Genomic DNA, 24992 nt, shown 5'->3' on the forward strand with positions numbered 1-24992 from the left:
AGTCTTGATTTCTGCAGTAACATTCAGAGCATAGAGTGAGAATTTGGCATAAACAAAATAAGACCATGAATCCATCCGGGCTTATATCAATAGTTTGGGCTGCTGCTGGTGTGATGATGTGGAGGGATATTTTCCTGCACCCTTTGCTACCAACAGAGAATTATTTAAACACCGCAGTCCACCTGAGTATTGTTGTTGACCCTGTCTATCCCTTAATGATCACAGTACACCCATCTTCTGATGGCTGCTTCCAGCAGGATAACACAGGTGACAGAAAGCTCAGATTATCTCAAAGTGATTTCTTGAACCTGACAGTGATTTCATTGTGCTCAAATGGCCTCCACAATCACCACATCTCATTCCAATAGAGCTCCTTTGGGATGTGGTGGAAAGGGAGATTCACATCATGGATGCGCAGCAGCTGAATATCTAGCAACTGTTTGATGCCATCATGACAATATGGACAAAATCTCTGAGGAATGTTTCCAGCTCCTGGGTTGAATCTATGCCACAAAGGATTAAGGTAGCTCTGAAGGTGGAAAGGGTGTCCAACCCAGTATGAGTAAGGTGTACCTAATATATTGCCCAGTTAATGTATCTATGCTTTACTGCCACTGAATACATGCAATAGGAAGTTCAATGTCCAAAATAAATCAATCAACCAACAAATAAATAATACACTCAACTTCATTTCATAGAAAACATTTTAATAAAATTCCCCCAATTTCCCACTAACATACAGTAAGTTGATCAATAATGAATTCCATTTTGATGACATTCATTCTTAAACATTAAAAAGGCACATAAAACCTCCAGCACATTATTGCATTTTTCTCCTTTAAACATTTTTTTTCTGACTCTGTTATTGCACCCCAGAAATATCCTCTCAGCCCACTGTTGACGCTCTAACCAGCTAGTGGGTGGGTTAAACAAATCAGGCAGTACTTAATTAAGCCTTGTGAGATCTTGTTTTAAAAAGTAGATAGACACTAATGATGTAACAAAATGAAGAAGGCACAAAAAAATCCCGGGATTCTGTCACTACAGTTTTTACTCTACTGCTGTTTGGACGGTAATTTGCTAGAACTTTTCTTAAAGTGCTTCAAGCCTTACTTGAGATGCTTTGTGATCGGTTAAACAATATAAAAGGCATTTTTGTACAATTAAAACTAAATACACACAAGGTGCATTATTTATATTTCGTAATTCTGTACACATGTGTTTCCTCATCCGTGTATTTCTGTGTTTATGAGGATAAAAAAAAAAAAATTCTAAATCACAGTGAGGGAACTTCTGCATTGTGAGGATCCAGAGCCTCAAAGGTCTCTTCGAGGGTTCACACTTGATGATAATGATGCGGTTAAAATTGGATTTAGAACATGACAAGAGTTGGGTTGGGAGAGCGGGTAGGCAATGTGATCAACGAGTGTCCTCACAACTATAAAAAGGCCTGCGTGTGTGTGAATGTAGATATCCTGCTAAAGGCCTAGTGTCATCAGTCCCTGTCAGTACATGACAGTCTTACAAATTTACACAATCCAGGCAGACAGTCCATGACTTTGCTCCAAATGACACTGGGGTATTTGCTCTCCACTGAGCTTCTTAAACAACATTTCATATAACATGTACTTGGCATTAAAACATCACAGGCACGTAGACTTGGCATTATATTCAATTTCAAAGGCGCGTTCAGCAAAAGTGAACATCCCAGTGAAGGTACAAAATAAGGCACTCTGGGCACACAATGGAGCGGTCATGTCTGCCGGCAGCAGCAGCTGAGCTCAATGGCAATGGCACGGTGTTTCCTAAAGGGTGGACAAGATGCAGTAAGGTCAAATGGAAGCATTGAATATATAAAACTCATAATGTGGTAACATCAGTAACACAATGTGTGTTTGGTGTGTTCATAAGCCCTTTATACTTCCATAATTCTCCCTAAGCTAGTCAAAACCTGTGAGAGTTAGGGTTAATTTTACAGGCAGGTTAAAAGCACATCAAGCAGAATAAAGTACATTTAGGTACAAAATGTTTTCCCCCAGTGTCTGGTTCTCATTGTGATAGAAGAAAAAAAAAAAAGCAAAGATAATGGCCTGTTTCCCGTTGGGGTTTTTTTTTGTCTTCGCTGTCGGTTTTGTCATAGCCTGCCTTAGAAAAAAATGCAAAGTAAGCCAAATGTTAAAAAGGTCAAAATGTTCATGCTTATCTACAGCCAATCCTGTTAAGCCCTATAATTATACGCAATGCACCAGTCATAAAAGGGTTAGAAGTAGCAGAAAAACAGCTGATGAATCTACAAGTCATTCAAAGAAACCTTTTGCACAAAAGACTATTAGATCACTTTTTGGATAAGAAAAAGTAATTAAAAAACCCTTTTACCCCCTACTGACAACTACACTGAAGGAAATAATTATTTGAGCCCCTGCTTAATTACTAACTTTACTCACAAAGAAATCAACAGTCTCTACTTTTTGTGATAGTTTCATTTTAATGGAGAGAGACAGAATATCAACCAAAAATCTAGAAAAACGCATATTACATAAAAGTTATACACTTCTTTGTGTCTGTCCATCCATTCTCTTCTGCTTATCCTTATAAGGACCGGGAGGGGTGTAGTTGGATCCCCAACTACAATAGTGCAGGAGACAAGGTACACAATGGACAGTTTGCTAATCTGACACAGGGATAACACAGAAAAAGACCTAACTTCACTAACTGCATGTCTTAGGGCTGCGGGAGGAAGATGGAGTAACCGGAGAGAACCCACGCAAACATGCAGTCCCATATGTATGTCACTGAATGAAATAAGTATTTGATCACCAAGAAAAACAGGACTTAGTCCTTCTACTTAGTAGAGAAACCCTTTAGCAAGCACAGTGGTAAGATACTCGTAATGGACTGCAATCCTGTAGCGGCTGTGGGGGTCCACCTGGTCAAGAAGGCACATGTTCAGGCCTGTCGTAGGTTTGCCAGTGAACATCTAAATGATTCAGAGAGGCTTGGGAGAAAGTGCTGTGGTCATGTGAAATTAAAATTGAGCCATTTGGCGCCAACCTGTCATGAGAAATACTGACCCAAAGAACACCATCCCCACAGTCAAGCATGGAGATGGAAACATTATGCTTTGGGGTTGTTTTTCTGCTAAGAGTACAGGACAATTTCACTGCACTGAAGGCCCAATGGATGGGGCCATGTACTGAAAAATCTTGGATGAAAACTTCCTTTCTTCAGCCAGAAAACTGAAGATGAGTTTTGGATGGGTCTTTAAGCATGACAATGACCCAAAACATACCGCCGAGGCAACAAAGGAGTGACTAAAAAAGAAGCACATTAAGGTCATTTTGTGGTTTAGCCAATCTCCAGACGCCAGTGCGACAGTAAATCTGTGGAGGAAGCTGAAGCTTCCAGTTGCCAAGCAACAGCCTAGACAGCCAACTGAGCATGTCTTTGCCATGTCTTTCTTTAAAGTTTCTGTAAAGGGGAGTAGGCCGAAATCCCTCCTCAGATGTGTGCAAACCTGGTGACCAACTACAAGACACATCTAACCAGTGTGCTTGCTAGCAATGGCTTCAGTCATGTTTTGCTTGGGGGATCAACTACTTTTACCAAATTTCAGCATTTCATGTTACTATTATGCAATGCAGGGGTTTTTTTTCTGTATTATTGGTTGATTGGTTAATACTCTGTCTCTCTCCACTAAAATTAAACCAACATAAAAGTGTTTGTCTTTGCAAGTGATCAAACTTACAAATTCTGCATGTGATCAAATAATTATTTCCCCCACAGTCATACAGCAATGTAGGAACTTCTGTACTGTAACCTAAAAAAATCTATATATTAAAAGCTACAGTAATACGTTTTTACATTTTTAAATAATACTCAGAATCATATTTTAGCATATAAGTAAAATACAAAAATCATGGCAAGCTTTTTTAAGCTTATATTAAATCACTCACCTCAGTCTGGCTAAGCGTCACTGCCGTGCTGACTCATACGCTTCTTAGATTTCAGCTCTTTCAGCCAAGCAGGCGAGGAGGCACCACTGAATGTCACAGACGATATTTCGATATTTCAGTCATCTTCCCCAAAGATATCTGGATCATTTACACAACATATATATTTGTTTTGGTGAGCAGCGCTTCTTTCTGCTTACCCTTCTTCTTTGTTGCCTATGAGTGGCAGCACCCGTGTAGCTCCAGCCAGACGGGCAGGCGTGCGAGGAGAATGTGAGAGCTCCACGGAAGATGGTGCCACTTCTTCATCTTGATGTTCCTTCTCTTCGCTAGCTTTGCTTTCTACGGTTTCCTCTTTCACTGCAGTTCCTCCACCACCTGTTTTCCTTTTAAGTTGAGCCTTAAAAAAAGCAAATAAATACAAATAAGTACTTAATTTAATAAAAGAAAGACCCATTTGCATCATATTACATATATTATTAATAAAAAAAAACACATTTAAAATAAATTGAAGTTGTTCTTGAATGCTTTGAGAACTTACAAGCAAGCCTGCAGGACTCATACCAGGAAACACTGGCACTCGCTGGGACGGGGAACAGACTACCTTGGGTTTAGGCTGTTCTTCCTCAGAATCTGACTCCCTTTCTTTTGCAACGGTCTCTTTTTCAACTGAAAAACACAGACACGAGTCAAAACAATTCGATATCGTCAGCTGTCTTTATACCACTGACGCTTTCACATAGAACATTACAGATACTCTAATAACCTGTGGAGTCCTGGGTCCCCCAATCCTGTGTTTCCGTCTGAGCTAACCCTGCGGTCAGCCTGCGTGACGGACGTGTTCGAATACGCCTCTTTCCCAGATCCGCCTTGGATCTTTGTGCACTGGTGTCAAGGAGAGGAGTGGAGCTCTGTACAGAGACACATATACAAAATCTAACAATAAAAAGCAAACGCACTGGCCACAAGTGTGCATTATTTATTACTAGAAAATAATTAGAAATATAAAAAGTAACTGAAATTAAATTCCTTAAGGTAACAATAAATAATAAATTATATAATATTCTGGAAGTCACATATTGAACACATTAGAAAAAAAGATTTTAAATCAGTTATGACACTGTATAAAGTCAAAGATTTCATAAACCACACTCTGTGCTTGCAAACTTCCCTTTATGACATAATGTGTAGAAGTATGGGGAAACACATCCAAAAGAAATATACAGCCAATATAAATATTACATAAAAGAGCAATAAGAATAATTAATAACACTGGCTTCAATCAGCTGTCACTCTTCGTCACTCAAAAAAAACAAAAAAAACAATTTAGTGACCTGGTTGAGTCGAAATTGTGTACAAAGCAAGACGACAGGAGTTTCGCCCAGAATTTGTTTCAAGCCAGACAAAAACGTCACGCACAGAGAGAAAATTATATGTTTAATAAGCTGGGAGAAGAGAGAGAGAAGAGAAAACACTGTGGAAAGACTGCACAGAGCCAATGACTCACTGCACAAGTTCACACAACTGTATTGAAAAAATCACGTGAATATGAGGATGAATTGGCTCCGTAAATAAGTTTTCTGTTTTGCTGAGTTCTGACTCTTGTCTTCTGGATGCCACTGTTTTCCATTATCAATGTTACGTGTACATATCTATAACTATGTGAATGTAGGCAGCGTGTATAAAGTTTAGTTGGTTTTGTTTTTGTCTTGATAACTCTCTTCAGGAGTTGATAAAATTATTTCCACAATGACGAGTTAGTGTTTATCTGTTACAAACGTCATTGATATCTTTGTTTTGTGCTTCTATCTATCTTGCCATCTATCCATGCTTCACACTACAGAAAGGCACAAGCACAAACAGATATTTTCTAAAGTAAGTTTGAAAAGTAACAACTGAATTCCATGTCACCTTTTTTGGTTGATGGCACAGGGGAAGATTTAAAAACTCACTAACCTCGGGAAAAGGGGCAAACTCTGGCTCTTTCAGATCATCGGCGGTGTCTTCAGATGAGACTTCAGGTACTTCGTCAGGGACTGGCTGTGGACTGAAGAGAACAAAAGTGTAAACAACGCTGAAGAAGAATGTTCATAGGGCATTGCCAAAATGCTTTTGGCTCATTTCAATTTGTTTTTTTGTTTTTAATTTCACCACTCCATTAAGCATATGTGCCTAACTTTGTTGACCACAAGGGGGCACAGGGAGCTCAACTTTCAAATGCCTGACAGCACATTTTAATGTGCATCTGCATTCGGTTAAGCTGTCACAAGATTTCTGTTCCTAAACACTTTCCCGAAGTCTAAATTATGACATTTGGCCAAACAAATAAAAAAATAGAAACGTTTTAAAGGCTTGAGGATTAACATTGTCATACAAGTACAACGAAAACTCAAACTACTTATTTTTTTAAATAATGCAAATGATTTCCTACCTGTTTCTTTCAGGTGTTTGTTCCCAGACTGGATCCTGCTGGTCATGAATAAGGCCAAAGTCTATCAAAGCATCGGTGTCCTTGTCTTCATTTTTTGTGGAGAAACTGTTGGTCTGATCCTGCGAGATGGACAGAAAATTTCAGGCAAATTCAAAAGGAAAACACATGCAGAAACCAGAGAAATCGTCAATTCTATTTTATTCATATAACCCAAAATCAAAACAACAAGTATATAAAGTAAAGAACCTATAGTAAGACAGAGAAACATGGGTAATTTAGAATCACCAATTAACCTAACCCCACCAACTGCATGTCTTTGGACTGTGGAAGGAGTAAACCCGCACAAACACGGGAAACGCATGCAGCTTCCACACAGAAAGGCCAGATGGTGGATTCGAACCCAGGACCTTCTTCTATGAGTCAACAGTACTAACTGGCAGATCACCATCATGCTTCCCTGCTAAATGACATATTTGGCTGAATACCTTAACTTAAATTCTAAGCTATTGCTCTGTTCATGGATTGAAAATCCTTTTTTTCAACGACCCAAATGATCCTCTACGTCATATAAATTTATGAACAAGAACTTTAAATTGTAGAGTTAAAACAAGGAGAAACTAAACTGTGTGCTGAGCCAAAACTCACCAGCTACACAGAGAGAAAGGACCAGCCAAGCATGCGTCTTTTAATGAGCCGGTCACAGAGGCTGGGCTGTCCTCAATGAACACCGGGGGCATGAACATGCGCACACAGACACACACGCACTGGCGTACACACCTTTATGCCTCAACAGAGACAAACTAAGCACACTCATGATGTCACGCCCACATGCTATACTACACACGCACACACAAGCATACACGGACGCACGCAAACATGTTCCAAACAAAAGCAACCACTTCCTCGTAAAACATTCCTGTATGCTCGCTTCATATTTTGTTGAGGGGCGCATCCCAGTGCTGAATGGCCAGACACTGTCACCTGGATACAACACAACAGTTGAGTAAACATCTCATCTCTTTTGTGAGGCCATTTATTACTCAGGACGCTCAGGGCAGCTTCATTTGCACAATGCCTGTTATCTGGCAGCATCACAGCACAAATGAATAGGCTTCTAGTGATTTTCCTATAACTACACTCCATGTTCAGATACAGAGAAAAAACAAAGTGCTTTTTTACACAAGCCTTTCCTCTGCGATGCGATTTATCCCGTGTCTGTGCCACCTTTATCACAGAGCTGCAGCTGTCACTCACAAAGTTCTAATGTTGACTAATGCTTCCCAGCTGAGTTCAATAAGAAAACAAAAGAATTTTTCAAATATGCAGTTATTCCTGTTTGGGTGAATCTTAAGTATGCAAAGGTTAGAAAAACATTTGTGCAAGAGATAAAAGAAACAGTGAGGCATTGTATCGTGTGATTTGGAGACAAAAAAGAAAAGTTACTTTAGGATGACCCCTCGTCACAAGTGGGAACCACAGCGGGTAGCTCTGCACATTTGATTTGACCGCAACCCCAAAGGGGATTCTTATCTCTGTCTGGAACGGAACCAGCAAAATTTAGCTTGTCAACCAAATGCGTAAACCGCCACACTATGGAGCCAGTTTCCTCCGTTTTAAAAATTCAAAACGAACGGCCTCGTCTTCCTACTTTGGCCATAGCTAAAGGAGTGCTCAATAAATTAGATATTAGAAACATGTTTAGAAGTTGAGCAAAGATATTGCAACTATTGCAGAGAAATGAGAGATACGTTTGTGAACTGGAAAAGTATCCAGTACTCCCGTACTCTCCTTTTATCTCTGCTTTGGTCTCCACCAACTCCCAAGGGAAATTTCTGGGATGTTCCCCACGCCATAAATTTATAGTCCAGTATTTGCCATGTCCTACGTTCAGGGTTCTTTGTTCTTTGTTTTATGCTCCCCAGTTCAATATTCTGTATACCGTGCAATGAGAAAGTCATTCCCCTCAAACATAATAACAGATTGTGCCACCCTTGGCAGAAAGAACTGCAATCAAGCATTTATAATAAGTGGCAATAAATCTTTCACATCACTGTGGAGGAATTTTACCCCACTCTTCTCTGCAGAATTATTTTAATTCAGCCACAAGGGAGGGTTTTCAAGCTTGAACAGCCTCTTTGAGGTTGTTTTTAAGGCCAAAGCATCTCAATCGCATTTTAAGTCTGAATTTTGACTACATCACTCCAAATACTTCACTCTGTTTTTGTTTTTTAAGCCATTCAGAAGTGCTGGTGTGATTCAGATCATCGTCCTGGTGTATAACTCAACTCGGTTTAAGCTCCAGGGTACAAACTAACACCCGAACATTCTCCTCTGGGATTTTCTGGTAGAAAGCAGAGTTCATGACTCCATCATTTACAGCAAGTGAAGTAGATGTTGTTCTGGGGTTTTTTTGTGACCTCCTGGATGCGTGTTGGAGTGATTTTGGTAAGCTGCCCACCCCTGGGAAACGGTCTTTTGCATTTACTCAGTTCATCTTTGTCCAATAATTAATTTGTTTGATAATATGAAACAATTAAGCATTTTACACAAATGTGTAAAAAATGAAGGAGTCAGAAAAGTCGCAAATTTTTTCATGGCACTGTAACTTAACTTGGGTATGCTTGGGTCAGTCTTATTCCTTACCTATGTCATATCAACCCTCTGAGGTGCACTTTATCAACAGCAATCACTCCAACCCTAACCTTAAGTCTAACTTAGACAATCATCAATTAAAGGAATATTCTTTTTTTTTTTTTTAAACCCAAGAAATCTCTTTTATCCTTCTACAAAACGCAGGGTTAGATTAAGATTTAGCACTTATAGTGATTTACATCTCTGAGGGTTAAATAAATCCAGAATTCATTTTTCGGATTCTTGTTATATGCTATAGAAATCTGGTGAATAAGGAACCCTGGGCCTGTAGAATCTAGAGCACAAGGGCACTTTTGCACTGTAAGAACCAGGGATGAAATTTAATTTCCACCAAGTCCTGTTGTTGATTGGTCAGGCAAGCTAGTGTTTTTCTCAGCATTTACTAACTTTGTAAAGGTGTGTTTCTACAATAAATATCCGGCCTAACATAAATTTGCATTGTTAGATGCAAAAGCGATGCAGTGACATCGATCCTCCCTTTCCTAACATTAAGAGGATTTTTTTTATGAGCTAAATCTTTCACTGGATCCACTGCTAATATATTAAAAACATGAGGGTGCAGCTTAATTCATCTAGCAACATTTGAAGATTTAGGACAAGAACTTCTAAGTAGCACGCACACCTACTATAAAGGATAAAAGCACTACCTCTGTGTTTGCCAGTATAAAATGTGCTGCTGAGGGTGCAGGATGTGCTGCACAAGTTAGGACAGAGTCTGCTTGATTATAGTTTACCTGCATAACATTTTTGTCATGGTCACTGGAATGTATATGGAACCTTGTTTGCAGCTAAGTGGAGAGAATAAAAGTACAACTTAATGAGGAACAATCTGATTCACAACGACTGTGAAGGAGTGTCACCACAAGAATCAAAACGATAGATCACCAGATTAAGGGAATTAAGCCGGAGAGATAATCTTTGTTTCTCCTGTGCACCCACATGTATGATAAAGTTACAGACAAATGTACATGTTATATACTTAAATATAGTGTAAACAAAATGTTTTTTGGTTCCAAAAAATGTGCAAGGATCGCCTGCAAAATCAAATATAATCTATTATAATATAATGTAATGAGATGTAATGACATACAATGATAGAAATAGGAAGAAAAAAAGGCATTAACTAAGAACGGTTAGGCTGTGAGCCAAAGGCGGCCAGCTCAAACAAAAGGCAGATGCAGATATGGAGCTGACACCCATAAATAACAACAGTTAGATAAACCTTGTCTAAGTGTGTCACACTTTGTTATTGTCCGGCGCGTTATCTCCCACATACACCACAGACAGAGAGGGAAAGGCCGTGACTGCGCACTGATAAAAAAAAGAAAATACAAGCAGGAAACTTCATCAGATATCTCTGTCCTTCCTGAAACACACTGCCACTGTGTGCTGCACTCCCTATTTACATTTGCATGGTTATCTTTTAACCCATGTCCATGGAAATTTTGAACAGGCTAATAAGTTACAGGGAGTTTTGAAGCATTTTCTAACAAAACTCGCCCTAAAAGCTTCGGCTTTGATCATTGCACACAATGATAATGGAAATTAGACAGCAAAGCCTTTAAATATAGTTACTGTAACTGTATATTTTTACTGCTTTGTGTATGTCAGCTCTTACAGAACAGGTTTTAGTGGCTTTCCTCTGCAAAGTCTTGCGACTTCTGATGGAGAAGCGATGCAGGGATCTCCTGCTGCGACTGGCAAAGCTACGGAGCGGTGACATGGCCCTCTGAAACCTTCCTCCTTCATCTCCACTTTCCTCTTCTTCATCTTCTTTATCATCCTCTTCCTCCTCCTGCTTCTCCTGGCCCCACACGAGCTCCAGAGCCCCTTGCAAGGACCGACGTAGGCTGCCCACCCAGCCCGCCACCTGCAGCTGGGCGGCCGACAGTTTTCCTTCAAAGTACTGCATGCTTGAAAAGCTCACACAGCTGGCTGCACTGACAGCAGGGTCACCATGGGAACCGGTTCAACAGAGAAACTGAGGTTCAACTTTATTAGAGATGAAAGGATTTTGCGGGTGAGTCAGAAAGCTGGCTCTGCGATCCAGCTGTCTGTTGATATTTCAGAAGGTATGCACAGGAAAAGTTATATTTTGTAGAAAGAACTTTTCTGACATCACAGAAGACAAAACGTAGTCCATCTGTCATTTGAAATGGATGCTTCCTCTCTCTGCATATTTTTACGACTCAGCTTACCCGAACTTCCTGGAATAGTCTACAATTTGCCGTCAGTGAAGAAGTAAATAGTCCAGCCAGCCATGTGTTTGCAGTGTGACGACACTATTCCACTGTCACATTAACTATGATTGATGTGAGACAGCGGCATCCTAAAGAAAGAGCTTCCCATCATTGATTAAGCATCGATTTAAAAGACAAACCGACTGAAGCCTGCTTCAAAAACTCCTCTCTGTCGTCACTTGGGAAGCAAAAAGAGCTTCGAAGGTTTCAGTCTAAAGTTGGCAATTTACATCCTTTTATCTCTTTGACTAAAACCTCTTTGACTAAACCTACCCACGTACTTCCGAGTTCACAAAAACAGGAAGAAAAAAAAAAATCACATGGGAAGCATCTGACACTCCAAACATCCAAAGGCAAGTACAGAGAGACAGATCACCCCTTTATCACCGTCAGACCTGAGTGATTTCACAGAACGTCAACACAAAGCGGAGGTCTGTGCTCGGATGTGGAAAATCCCGAGGGAAGTAGGAAAGGTGCGGCCTGGCTGGGCCAAGGTGCTTTCTGTACCTCCCTCTGCCGGTCTCATCCGTAGGTAAATGCAGGCAATGAATGAGCCAGGTTTTTGTGAGAGGAAAAGGCAAATGAAGCAGCAGAAAACACACAGACAGTAGACGTGAACTTTCTTGTCTCTGGATTAGACCGTCCTCTTTGTGTGCCAGAGAGTGTGTTTGTGTGTGAGGGAGGGGGGATGACAGGCTCTCTCTCAAAACAGGGTGGAGAGATTGAGAGACAGAGACAGAAAATGAGAGCAGACATGGGGCACCATGTATGGTCATTCTCACATCCTGCTCTGCTGGAGAGACCCAAAAGAGGGCATGCTGACCACACAGCACCTAGGCTCTTCTTACCATCACATCCTGCCATCATCTGCTCATCTTTCTTTCAATCAGAAGCCTGACTGAGGGTGCACGATCAGCTGCACACCTTGTGTTTGCCTAGTAAACATTTTCTCCAGTATGCTTTGTCTAAAAATGAAAAGCTTTTTGTCAGTTTTCAGGTTGGCATTATTGCATCAAAAGGGAAAGAAAAGAAGAAAACAAACGATTACACTTATGAAAACATATAGTTTAGTGTTACAGAGGTCTTTTACTTTTAGCTGATTTTCAGGTGCCTTATATGAGATAAAGTTCACCATTTCTGCAGCACACAGTGAGGAAGTGCAAAGTCAAAGAGCAGCAGCGCCACTCAGTGGTGCAAATAAGAATGTACTCACACAGACAGACAAGCAAAGCCCCTTTACAGCACTCAAGTGGTTGCATACATTGCCCTGTATGTCATAGGTTATGTATGGTAAGGTTTGCTTGCTACAGCACTGACAGAGCAAACACACACTCACAGTCCAGGGTTGGTTCACTGTTTTCATTAAGTCTGCAAAAATGTTGCATGTTCAAACAGGCGGTGAGCCCATCTGTCTTAAATGTCATATCTCTGGCAGCCCTGCTCTCATTAAGTGCAGCTCTGCTCTGTTCACCTGGAATTTGTTGGGTTTGCTGCCTTTATTTTTTTTAAATGCTGTGTCAAAATTGAACATCTGTTCACTTTGCTATCTACTTGACCTGTCACCTCCAATCTCAATTATAAAAGAAGAAGTTTGGACACTGTCTAAGAAGTTAGTAGGAAAAGAAAAACTTAGATTCAAACAAAAAGTAACACAAAGACAAAACATAAAAGGTTGATGCAGGTAAAATGTATGCAATAATATAAATGATTAAAAAAAGACCATCTAAGACAAAACTGTGAGGTGCAAAGAATAGCAGCCGTTCACTACTATTAAGGCAACAGTTCAGCTATGTGAGAATAATATTTCACAATATAAAATTGCATAACAATAAGTTTCTCTCATGAGTCATTAGAGAAAAACACAACATGGATTCAGGAGCAGCTCTGAAAACAACAATGTCAAACCAAAGTCTCCGATTTGCATAAAAATTTCATGGTACAACGTTTGAATATGTAATAATTGCTATAAATACGTATTGAAATATATTTTCAATATGTATTTTTTTTGCCCAGTGAAATTTGCAGCAATGTTTAAATTCTAATATCTAAAAAGATAAAAGCCTGAAAATGTATCTTACCATGAAAATTAATTACAATGTGTAATTTGGGCCAGATACATCAAAAATGTGAGTATTAGGTAGTTAAAATATGGAAAATATGTAAAGCCCTATATTTGAGCACACACACTAATAAAGCTCACATTGCAAAAGACAAGTAGTCCTAATGTCTGAATGGTTTATAGTTACTTATCATAATACTGTAAAATAAAACATATAAAACTCTTTTTAACATGAAAAAAAACAAAGAAAGTGCTACTTTCACTCAACTTTCATCCTGACTTGAGCAAATATTATAATTTGTACAACAAAAACAAAATTATACAAAAAAAAATGATTTTAATGTACCGGTATATGTGCATATTTTTCACCTCTGAGACCTTCTCTACCCATTTCAAGACCTGCTGCTCTGAAGCAGGCTAATCATTCAGGTTATTCCAGGTATTAAAACGCAACAATGTAGCATATTCATACATATTAGTTACAATTCTTGCGGCCTTCATTCACACAGTTAGCATACAGATTGCCTCTTTATATTTTAAGTACCCAATTATCTTTTTTTCAAATGTATCCATTCCAAATTACAGATCCTGATTCATTTTGATACTGAGAAAATCTTTCATCTTTAATAGTTTTTCAAATATTCATGTTCAAACACTGCCTCAGATTTCAAAAAACGTGCCTGAAAGTGGGTCGACTAACCTTTTTTTCCAAAAGATATATCCTGAAAAGTAGTTGATATATGAAACTAAACTTTCACAGCACTCATTACACATGTTCAAACTTTGGACAATAAATCTTTTATGTAAATCAGAGATGACTGAGCAAATTTGAGATGGAATGACCCAACAGTCAGCGAACATAGATTGCAGCTGCGTTCACAAGCTCGCTTATTATGAACTAACGAGCAGTGGAACAGTTTGTGGTCTGACCAATCGAAATGTGATATTTTATCAGGAGACAGTCTGTGCACCTGTGACGCATTAGTGCATCATATACCTTATTTCAGCAAGACAAACTCACACGTGTTGTGAAACAGGACACATAGACATGTGAAATCAAACACATCGAAGCATTTTTGGAACAACTAAACTTGGCGAACTAAAACTTCAAACTGCAAACTGTAAAGTGATCATGTTTATTTGCAGACGTCAGTCTTGCACTGCAGCTGTTCTGCGACTTCATTGTCTCTGAATGTCAACTCAATACTCAATCACTTTTAATCACTTTTACACTGAGGGTTAGATAAGTGCAATACCAAATCTATTGATAATGACTCAGCATTATGACTGAAGAAGATATGACTGTCATTTCTTTGCCTCTTGTCTTTAATGGATAGCACAGTAGTGCAGAGTGGACAGGAAAGTGGAGGCAGAAACAAAACTTTCTTTCCAGCTTTTGTGTTAAACTATGCAACTGATGCCATTATTTTTGCTACATACACAACTTCAATGTTAATTGCCTCACAAAATTCTCAGTAAAAGAGAATATAAATGCTTTTGTTTGCAAAACGCTGAACTACACCTTTAAGCAGCACTTCATATTACAAAATCGTGTAAACTAACATCTTCACTACCAACCGAATTTGCTTGCAATGTGGTAATATGACAAGACGTGTGAAATAGAAACACATGACCCATTATCTGACGGGTTATAGCCCTATGGCCCACATCATCACACAGCACACTCTTAAGTAACACACACCTGCCTTACACTCTCCACACATTCATACCAAACCTTCTTCCTCGTAACATGCGTCTTTAAAATGTTTGCGATGCTTCTACTTAAAAATGTTTCTTGCAAACTGAAAGCAGAAGACACAGAAGATAGACAGCTTCTGGAAACACACACAGGAAGTGTAACCCATCTTTCTGCCGTCAAAACTTCGCACTGTCATCGCACTTCTATTCTGATCTCGCGCTTACCACAATGAATGGCAGTAATTTTAAGAGCAGAAACATTGAAACGTGCACATTAGCAGTTTACCTCGCCCTAGCCTTCTTTGATGTTTCTCGCTGTAATAAAACAAGTAATCACTTCGGGGGGGGGGGGGGGGGGGGGGGGGGTACTATTGAGATATGTTTATGTTTATGTTGCCTTCAGAAAACAGTACAGTAATTTCCCTGAGAATTAACAGTATCATTTCCTGGCCCCAGCCTTACTTTATAAGGCAGTTATATAAGGATAGTTAAAATGAAGGAGTCTCCCCAGCTGTGTTAACATGAGTAATACAAGTACACGCACACACACTAACACAGTCATGAGTTCTTAAGCTGTGACTTAACCACACTGAAGCAAGTACGACAAGATATTTCTCTCCTTGTCTTACAGGAATGGCAAAATGCTGGTGCAGGTGAGGTGTGTATGGCTGCCTGGCTGATGTGATTCATTGACAAAATAACCACATTTACTAGTGGTGCACACCCCTGCTTCTGTTCCTAACCTCACCCTTTCTGCATAAGTGAACAGTTGGAGCTTTCATATAACCATAGTGATGTCCACAAAACAAAAATCTAATCAAGCGTGACAGAAATACAAATATAGCTAGAACCTAACCAAATAGGGCTCACCTCTTGGTTGTCTTCTTCCATCTCGTCCTCATCCTCGGTTTCTGTCTCCTTCTCCTCTTCCTCCTCCTCCACATCTAGAGAGATGAGCTGCTCCTCTTTCTTTACATCTACAGAGATGAGCTTCTCCTCTTTCTTCATGTCTAGAGAGATGAGCTGCTCCTCTTTCTTTACATCTACAGAGATGAGCTGCTCCTCTTTCTTCACGTCTAGAGAGATGAGCTGCTCCTCTTTCTTCACGTCTAGAGAGATGAGCTGCTCCTCTTCTGGCTCATCTTTTATCTCCTCCACCCATTCTCTCTCCTGCAAAGGAGGTGTATTCGGACACTGCTCTGGTTTTTCCATTTTGTCTTCCTTGGCTCTCTCAGTTTTGACGTCCACAGGCACCAGTCCCTTCACTTCCTCTATATCCAGAAAGTCATCCCAACTACAGAAAACTGGACTGCTTTCTGTTATACGCCGTGAGATCACTTTTATCGGTTTGACTGAAAAATCATCAAATTCTATGTTGATCGGATTCTGTTTGACCGAGAAGTCATCATAAACCACATCCATCAGATTCTCTGTGGGCCCAGAGGTGTTTGGTGAGGGGGAATGTGGTGATTTTGACTCCTGAGGCCAATCTTCAGATTCAAAATAGTTTAGATGAGGCTTTGATCTGCGCACCAAACTCTCCTCTTGCATGTTGTTCAACCCAGATTGCTTTGTTTCTCTCTCGTCCTCTAGTCTTTGCTTTTCTTTGAGTTGGTCTGCCTGCCTTCTTTCCAGTTCCTCTTGCATTTTTCTCTCCTGCTCCTGCTTCTCTAGTCTTTCTTTCTCAATCTTCATCTTTCTTTCCTCTTCCCTTCTCTCCTCTTCTTTCTGTTTTTCTATGAGCCTCTTCCTCTCCATCTCTGCCTCTTTTTCCTGCTGGATTTTCATCTCCAACTCCAGTTTTTCTTTCTCAATCTGCCTCCTTTCCTCTTCCTTTCTCTCCTCTTCTTTCTGTTTTTCTATGAGCCTCTTCCTCTCCATCTCTGCCTCTTTCTCCTGCTGGATTTTCATTTCCAGCTCCAGTTTTTCTTTCTCAATCTTCCTCTTTCTTTCCTCTTCCCTTCTCTCCTCTTCTTTCTGTTTTTCTATGAGCCTCTTCCTCTCCATCTCTGCCTCTTTTTCCTGCTGGATTTTCATCTCCAACTCCAGTTTTTCTTTCTCAATCTGCCTCCTTTCCTCTTCCTTTCTCTCCTCTTCTTTCTGTTTTTCTATGAGCCTCTTCCTCTCCATCTCTGCCTCTTTCTCCTGCTGGATTTTCATTTCCAGCTCCATTTTTTCTTTCTCAATCTTCATCTTTCTTTCCTCTTCCTTTCTCTCCTCTTCTTTCTGTTTTTCTAACAGCCTCTTCCTCTCCATCTCTGCCTCTTTCTCCTGCTGGATTTTCCTCTCCTGTTCCCTTCTTTTTCTCTCTTCATCCTCCTCCTGTTTCAGCTTTAGCTCTTTATCTCTCTCTTGCACTTCTTTTAGTCTCTGTCTTTCTCTTTCCTTCCTCAGTCTCTCCTCTTCCTTTAGCCTCTCCCTTTCCTTCTCCTCCATCTCTTGTTTAATTTGCTCCTCTTTCTGCCTTGCCCTCTCCTCTTCCTTAAGCCTGAGCTCTTCCCTCTGTCTTTCCCTTTCTTTTTCCTTCTCTTCTTCCACTCTTTTCTGCTCCTGTTCTAGCTGAAGCCTTGCTTGTTCCGTCTCCTCTGCTCGCCGCTGTTCTTCAAATTTCAGATGTTTCAGTCTTTCTTCTTCTTGCTGTTGACTCTCATCATGTTTTTTCTGAAAAATTCCTACTCTTTTATAGACAGGCACTAAATCAGGGACTTTCTTTTCAGCTGTAACTCCAGGACTCTCCTCCTCCTCCTCCTCCTCCTCTTCTTCTTCTTCTTCTTCTTCTCCTCCTTCTTCTTCTTCTCCTTCTTCTTCTTCTCCTTCTTCTTCGTCTTCAGTGTCAGAATCAGAATCCGAGCCTAGGATCAGTGGAGGCCCACCATCATCACTCTGCACGGTGCCAAAGCGAACAGAGCGACGTTTGACATTGTCCCTCTTTGGTACATCTTCACTCAAGTTAGGGGTGCGCAACTGGACGTCAACCTCTGTTGATTTGTTCGCCTCTTGTGGGCTCTCTGCAGCACTTTCCGATGATTTCTTTTCAGTTCGAACACCTTTTAGCATTTCTGTTGGGGACTTTGTTGGTTGTTCAACAGGAGAGACCTTTGACGGGGGGTCCACAGTCGGACTCTGCGGCATTTCTTCGGCAGAAAGTCTGAGATTTGAAGTTTTTGGTGTTTTCACTTCTGTTGGAGAAGTTGCGGGCTCAAAGCTGTGGAGGAGAGAGCAATCATAGCTTTTCATTGTGAACAACAGAGTTTTAATGACGTTTTGTTCTTGTTTTGTTTTGGGGGCTTTTTGTTCTCAACATTCAAGAGTCACTGAGCTGATAGCTAGGTGTCCTGTTACATATAGCAGTCATTTTGTAGGCAGATAAAAAACAGCAAACCCTGCTCTAATGTGATTGGTCTATACCACATGACTACAAACACAAACAAGAAAACTTCTGGTAGGTTGTTTCTAGAGATTAACATGAAAGTAACAGACAACAACTAGACCTAGACCTACAACAGAAGATTGACACCACCCTGTGTGTACGTCTGTCTGTACATTAAATACAAAGCAAATGTTTAGCTTAGTGTAGCGCTGGGGGAACCGGCCTATTTGCACCCTGGAAGTTCGCGAAATAACACCTTGCGCGTCGCTTTTAACCAACACAAAAAGTCAACTTTAATGTTAACAAAGTTTTACAGAGAGCAGTGGATCTAATGCTTATTCAGACCAGTGACTTCCACGAGTCTTCATTGGTTTGCTGGCAGCCTCATAGGAATCCAGGAAGCATGTGACATATTTATGACACCCAGCATAAGGGCAAAGAGAGGTATATATCTAATCCAGCTGTCAGTGAGAGCATAAATTACCTGGAAATTGTGAGCATTTACTTAAAAGGTCTGATTTCAACATGAGTAAAAAAACAAGGTTTTTACTTATCCACTCAGTGACTGGTCACTTAAATAGTCTTGATGGCATTTCCACACAGTCAGCAGTGCTTCAGAGATAATAATGCGTATTCAGTACATGGAGTAGTAGTTCCACTGAAAACTTCTGACAGTGAAAACTCTCAAAAATATAGTCAAGATGCAGATTTTCTGAAAGATTCATTTCCCTAAATGTTATTTAGGAAACTGTAAGCAAACACAACTAAAATCCCATTAACATCCACTATAGGGAATGGCTAAATACCTGAAGCTATGTGCAGACAGCTGGATGTCTAATCTCAAACCTCACACACTTCGGTAGCTTAGTTTGCTTTCTTATCTAACCTTGGTTATTTAAGGACATAAATCTGGCTGCAACATCGATACTGCAGCAGCATTTTTCATTTACCACGCCCGGATTACTTTCCAAACACACTGAACACGGAGGAGCATCAAGAGAGCAACACTCAAACTTTCCTTCCTCAACAGTTCTAGACTTGCACTCTTGCTACAGCTGCTCACAGAAACCAGAAACTGGGGCCGTGCTTTCTGTCTAAATAAGAAATGCCTGTATGTCCTCGTAAATCCAAACCACTAACATAAAGAAAATCTAAATCAAGAGAAACCACATACAATCACACACCCACATAAAAAGTTTTTTATCCAACATTTGCTCACCCAAATCAACAAATGAATCACATTTAAGGTTAAGGCTTCCTAGACACAAAGTCATAAATCATCTACATCTGACCAACGAAGATAGGCTTTGGGATTTGAACCTGTGCTTGCAAATGAATGCTCACTTCCTTTTCTTTGTGTCTAATCTTGTCACTGCACACAAACTGCAGAGCCTTACTCACCTTCTGGAGCGTGCTCGGGATGTAGCCGGAGGCTTCTTCTCCATCTTTGGACCCTCAGAAGTTGTTTCTGCAGCCCAATTTTTGATGCGCTCCTTCACCCCTCCTATACCGGTTAAGATTTCCGGTTCATCCCTCTTCGGCATGGCCTCCGGCCTCGACGCAGAGTCAAACAGTTGACTGATTCTGTTTTTAATGCTGTTTCCCCCGGTGTAGTCCTCTTTCACTCCACCGTCATCGCTCTCTCTGTTTGAAGGCTCTGGAGATGCCTGCTTCTGCTCCGGCGATGCCTGCTTCGGCTCCGGAGATGCCTGCTTCGGCTCCGGCGATGCCTGCTTCGGCTCCGGAGATGCCTGCTTCGGCTCCGGCGATGCCTGCTTCGGCTCCGGAGATGCCTGCTTCGGCTCCGGAGATGCCTGCTTCTGCTCCGGAGATGCCTGCTTCGGCTCCGGAGATGCCTGTTTCTGCTCCGGAGATGCCTGCTTCGGCGATGCCTGCTTCGGCTCCGGCGATGCCTGCTTCTGCTCCGGAGATGCCTGCTTCTGCTCCGGAGATGCCTGTTTCTGCTCCGGAGATGCCTGCTTCTGCTCCGGAGATGCCTGCTTCTGCTCCGGAGATGCCTGTTTCTGCTCCGGAGATGCCTGCTTCGGCTCCGGAGATGCCTGCTTCGGCTCCGGAGATGCCTGCTTCTGCTCCGGCGATGCCTGCTTCTGCTCCGGAGATGCCTGCTTCTGCTCCGGCGATGCCTGCTTCGGCTCCGGAGATGCCTGTTTCTGCTCCGGCGATGCCTGCTTCGGCTCCGGAGATGCCTGCTTCGGCTCCGGCGATGCCTGCTTCTGCTCCGGAGATGCCTGCTTCTGCTCCGGCGATGCCTGCTTCGGCTCCGGAGATGCCTGCTTCGGCTCCGGAGATGCCTGCTTCGGCTCCGGCGATGCCTGCTTCTGCTCCGGCGATGCCTGCTTCGGCTCCGGAGATGCCTGCTTCTGCTCCGGCGATGCCTGCTTCGGCTCCGGAGATGCCTGCTTCGGCTCTGGAGATGCCTGCTTCTGCTCTGGAGCAGGAGATGCTGGCTTATTTGAATCACGTTTGGTGTTGTGTGTGGAGATAGCTATGGTAGGCTGGGGGGGCAGAGAAAGACCGCCTGACTCAAACTTCGAGGTGAGCTCCATGGACAGACGCTTCCTAGCACCACCCCAACTAAATGTTTCATCGGTTGAAGAGGCTCCATCGCTACCTGAGTGATTCCGCATTTTGACAACAGAAGCTCGAGCTTCATCTTCCTTCGCTTTTCCGTTGTTCTGCTCTGAATTAGTTGCAACATCTCCAGAAGCTTTGTCGTTTGTTTGGATGATGTCTTTCTGGACGAGCTCAGTTTTCTTTGTCTCTTCGGGCCGACTGGTTTGTGAGGCTGTTTTTCCTACACTAGAGTCACGAGTTTCCTCTTTACCTGCTTCACTAGCTTTGGTTGTTGTTGGGTGACTTTTGGGAAGCTCACTTTGAGAGCCTGGTTTGGCATTTGAGGTGACAGCCGGCTGAGATGTTTTTTGAGCACGAGGGGTCAAAGGCTCTGAGTTTTGAATTTTCGACGTAGCGGGGAGCGTCTTTGGGGCATGAATGGAGCGGATGGTGGTATTCTTCTGCAAAGAGAAGGGCTTGGGAGCGAGGCCAGGTTTGGGGGCCAGCGGTGGCTTGGGTTTCGACATGACCCTAGTCTTGGAAGCCTCGACGGAGCTCTCCATGGCCGAGTTGCTGAAACAGGACGAGTGAAGAACAGAACATGTTTATCCACAGCAAACTCCAAATTTCCATTAATGAAAACCCATTTCATACTCAGAACAGAAAAAGCCAGTCGGTTATGTTGTCACAAAGAAGACGGGAATGGTCTGGTTTGTCTAGATTTTTTAAAGTGCATTACTCTACTACAGAAGCAAAGAGAAACTAATCAATCATTCTGAACAAACATCAGCCACTATTTAAAAAAAAGTCTTCCTGCCACTCGCTTTAATATTTTTTCCCTCAGGTTTCAGTCTTTGATTTGGTCTTTTGATAACATAAAATGCACTGAACCTTTCCTTGATTGTTTCTCTTTTTCTCCAGCTAAAATTAAAATAGTTAAATGGTAAGACTCTCACACACAGTGAAGCTCTGACAGCGTGTGATGACTCATCTTGACTGAGGATGTTTAGTGGTACGTAAAATGGGAAACTAAAATTAACTGATTGAGAATGAGCAAGATAAACTGCTCTGAACAGGTCCAAGTGATAACATTTACAAATGTTAAGTATTACACAACGATGAAAGTGCCAAGCATTGAGGGAACACCTGAAAGGAAAAGTAATCAAGATCAAAACAGGCAAGCAGGGAACAGGCCTGGTGAACCGTACCATACATCTATAATACAATCTACAACTCTGGCACAGTCAAAACCCGGAGCTGGCATTGATCTGAAACCACTAAAAGATAAACAAACTGCAACTGTCCTGAGCAACCTGTCACATGAGCACTTTGACCAACAGAAATGGCCTCCCTCCCTCCCCACTCACAAAAAAAGGGCCAAATTTACACACCGTGTGAAAAAGATAACAGTAATACAATATGTGACCAAATCTGCTACACTAAATACCACAGGCATTGTGTGCAGCATGTCATCTGGTTTGTCCTGTAAGACTAAAACCGGTAACTCCACACCCTGCAGTTTTAACACTCTCAACACTAACTAGTACAGCTTGAGAAAGAATAGAAAATGCTCATAGAGCATTGTTATCAATCTGCAGCTGGTTTGCATAAACTGTTTAGATTCCAAACAGCAGTTTTCAGTATGTGTGCACTTAGGTATTTTTACATGGGATATGCAATTTACTTTTTTTCTTCTTTGCTACACTTCTTAAACACAACACCTCTAGGTGTGCAAGATATTGTGTAATGAAATCAGGTTGGACTACAGCTGTGTGCACCACCCAATGATTTTTTTTAATTTTGTTTTTAAGTGTCTAGTTTGTTTCTACCCCTCCTCTATTTTCCCAGCAGCTAAATTCCTAAGAAACAAACACTCTGGAGGAGAGAAGGCTTTCAGCCCTTGCTTTTGTCAGTTATTTTCGATGGTTTCTGCAGAGCTCGGTCTCCTGTAGCACTTTGCTTGCAGGCTTTTAACTTTCTTTATCTCTGTTTGCCTTTAGTGCCCCCGTTGTCGTGTCAAGGCCACACTGGCTGCCTTTAGTTTTTATGTTTAGGTCAATTTATTCTCCCCAGTGATGCTGTGAGAGCGCGCTTACTTCGACGTCAGTTTGGTCTCAAAGAGCCAATCGAAACGACTTCACCAGCTAAACCAGCGTTATATCCCTGTGTTTCATTTCGAGTTGTTAATAAGTTACTAGTAGACGCGTCAATAGTGAACTCCGAGCCGGTGTCCGGCTCTGGGTCCTCTCAAAGTGGACAAAGAAAGGCGATATAAGCGAAATGAAAGAGTGATCCGAGCTTGTGTGTTCTGGACACAGCTCTTAAGTAAGGATGCGAGGACTGATAATGAGGATGTAGGTCAGCCAAATTATTTCACAAAGCTTGGAAAACACCCATTACACTGTCACAAAGGTTGTGCACCTGTCCCTAAACTTACCCCTTCCCATTATTAAGATAACAACATAAGCACTTAGCTTTTTATAAAGTTTTCTTTCAATCTTTTTGCGTGCAAGTGTGTGTTTACCTTTCGTCTTCACGAAGTCATAAAGATGGAAGGGGGGAAGGAAGCGGGAAGAAGATATAAAAGAAAACTGTTCCTCCGTTTCCCGTGATCGTCTCGCCTGCCGAGCTGTTGTCAGACCAAGTGTGTGTGTGTGTGTGTGTACGTGTGTGTGTTTTCAGCTCATTCACACCAACAAGACGTCAGCCAACTCATACACCCAGCAGACACTCCCTCCACCCGCCTCACAGTCCGAGCCACGCTGCCTCCAGCGAAAACACCAGGAGACCGGAAGAAGCGTGTGTGCACTTCAAAATAAAAGTGCATTAACAGGAGTCGGGCCCGGAGAGGTTGTTTGGCTGAAATATATGTTTTTGTTTGAGTATGAAAGCAGAGCTGACAGTAAGAAGTGCTGGTTAAAGTCTTTCACATTTGGATCCACAAAGAAAAAATATTATCGAGTTTTGAAATTATTAAAACCACAAAAATCTTTATGTGACATAATATGCTAACATCATTTTATATTTCACTGCTTTGCAGCCTAATAGCTTATTAAATTAAATTAGTATTAGTATTAAATTAAATAGGCGACATTTTACTAGCCTGTAAAAGGAGCGTCTCGTGAGTTAAATGGGAAATTTCTTTGCTTAAAGCTTCTGTGGAATAATTTTTCGTACTCTATTTTTTCCTTTTAATACTCTGACCTAGTGTTAGCTTCCTGTGTGGCTTAAGAATTGTAACAGGTAAGATAAGTTTTAGGACTCTGAGATTTAAGGAACGGGAATAAAACAGCTAGTTTATTGCATTAGCGCAAGGTAAATTCTCAGTTTGAAAAGGTGGACCAGTATCTAGTGCTTGAACATACCTGGAAAAATTTAATAAATAAATAAATGACTTAACTCACTTACCATTAATTGAACGACAGCAAAACCCCTTCCAACTCCTTGTTGTTTTGAAAATTTAGTCCGGAGGTTCTCTGTGAGTTTATCTAACTTGACGGTAGTTTCCTTTTCAGTGGACTGGATTAACAGGTTCTAACTGAGATGAAAAGCCACTTTGCCCAGAGAGAAAAGGAATAAGATCCATCCAGCTCATACTGCTTCATGGCAGCGAGGGTACCTTGGGTTTTTTAACAGCAGGCATCAGCACTCACACAGTAAACCTGAATTTGCATAACACCTGAGTCTTTACGACATTAATTTGCGTTGCATGCGCCGAGAACAAGAAACAACTCACAAGTGAACTTTGTGCAAATCTGAGAAGAGTGACTTCTTTGAAAACTAAGAAGGCTTTTTAATAATTATTTCAGTGCTAGATGTGTTTATGTGTGTGTTAGTGACGTTTTCGGATGCGGGAACATATCAATACAGAACGGTAAAAATACATTTCATCATCACAGAACCAATCACAACCAATAAAAGGTACTTCCTTATTAATCAGCAGTGGTGTAAAGATCTCAAAGTAGGATTTTTTATTTTTATTTTAGCCTGTGTTAGTTTATACTCATACTCAGCTGCT

General features: G+C 41.3%; 1 protein-coding gene across 9 annotated transcripts; it reads right to left on the reverse strand.

Annotated features, from left to right (window-relative positions):
- Positions 1-686: 686 nt before the first annotated feature.
- LOC113022754 (trichohyalin-like) lies at positions 687-23749 on the reverse strand. 9 transcript variants are annotated; one of them, XM_026168514.1, is made up of 11 exons: positions 23499-23749; positions 20797-21547; positions 19802-20277; positions 15901-18235; positions 6382-6500; positions 5907-5997; positions 4717-4861; positions 4492-4619; positions 4151-4350; positions 3954-4039; positions 687-1805 (listed from the first exon to the last, which is right to left on the reverse strand). In XM_026168514.1, exons 2-10 carry the CDS (start codon positions 21535-21537, stop codon positions 3964-3966), a joined length of 4311 nt encoding a protein of 1436 aa, XP_026024299.1. In that variant the 5' UTR covers positions 21538-21547; positions 23499-23749; the 3' UTR covers positions 687-1805; positions 3954-3963. The 9 variants fall into 9 exon arrangements, with proteins under 9 accessions (XP_026024299.1, XP_026024297.1, XP_026024295.1 ...); XM_026168512.1 differs by having other exon boundaries at positions 19802-20256; positions 20440-21547; XM_026168510.1 differs by having other exon boundaries at positions 19802-20172; positions 20293-21547.
- Between the last annotated feature and the right edge of the window lie 1243 nt (positions 23750-24992).

This window comes from Astatotilapia calliptera, chromosome 5, assembly GCF_900246225.1.
Source record: "Astatotilapia calliptera chromosome 5, fAstCal1.2, whole genome shotgun sequence".
Classification (NCBI taxonomy): domain Eukaryota; kingdom Metazoa; phylum Chordata; class Actinopteri; order Cichliformes; family Cichlidae; genus Astatotilapia; species Astatotilapia calliptera.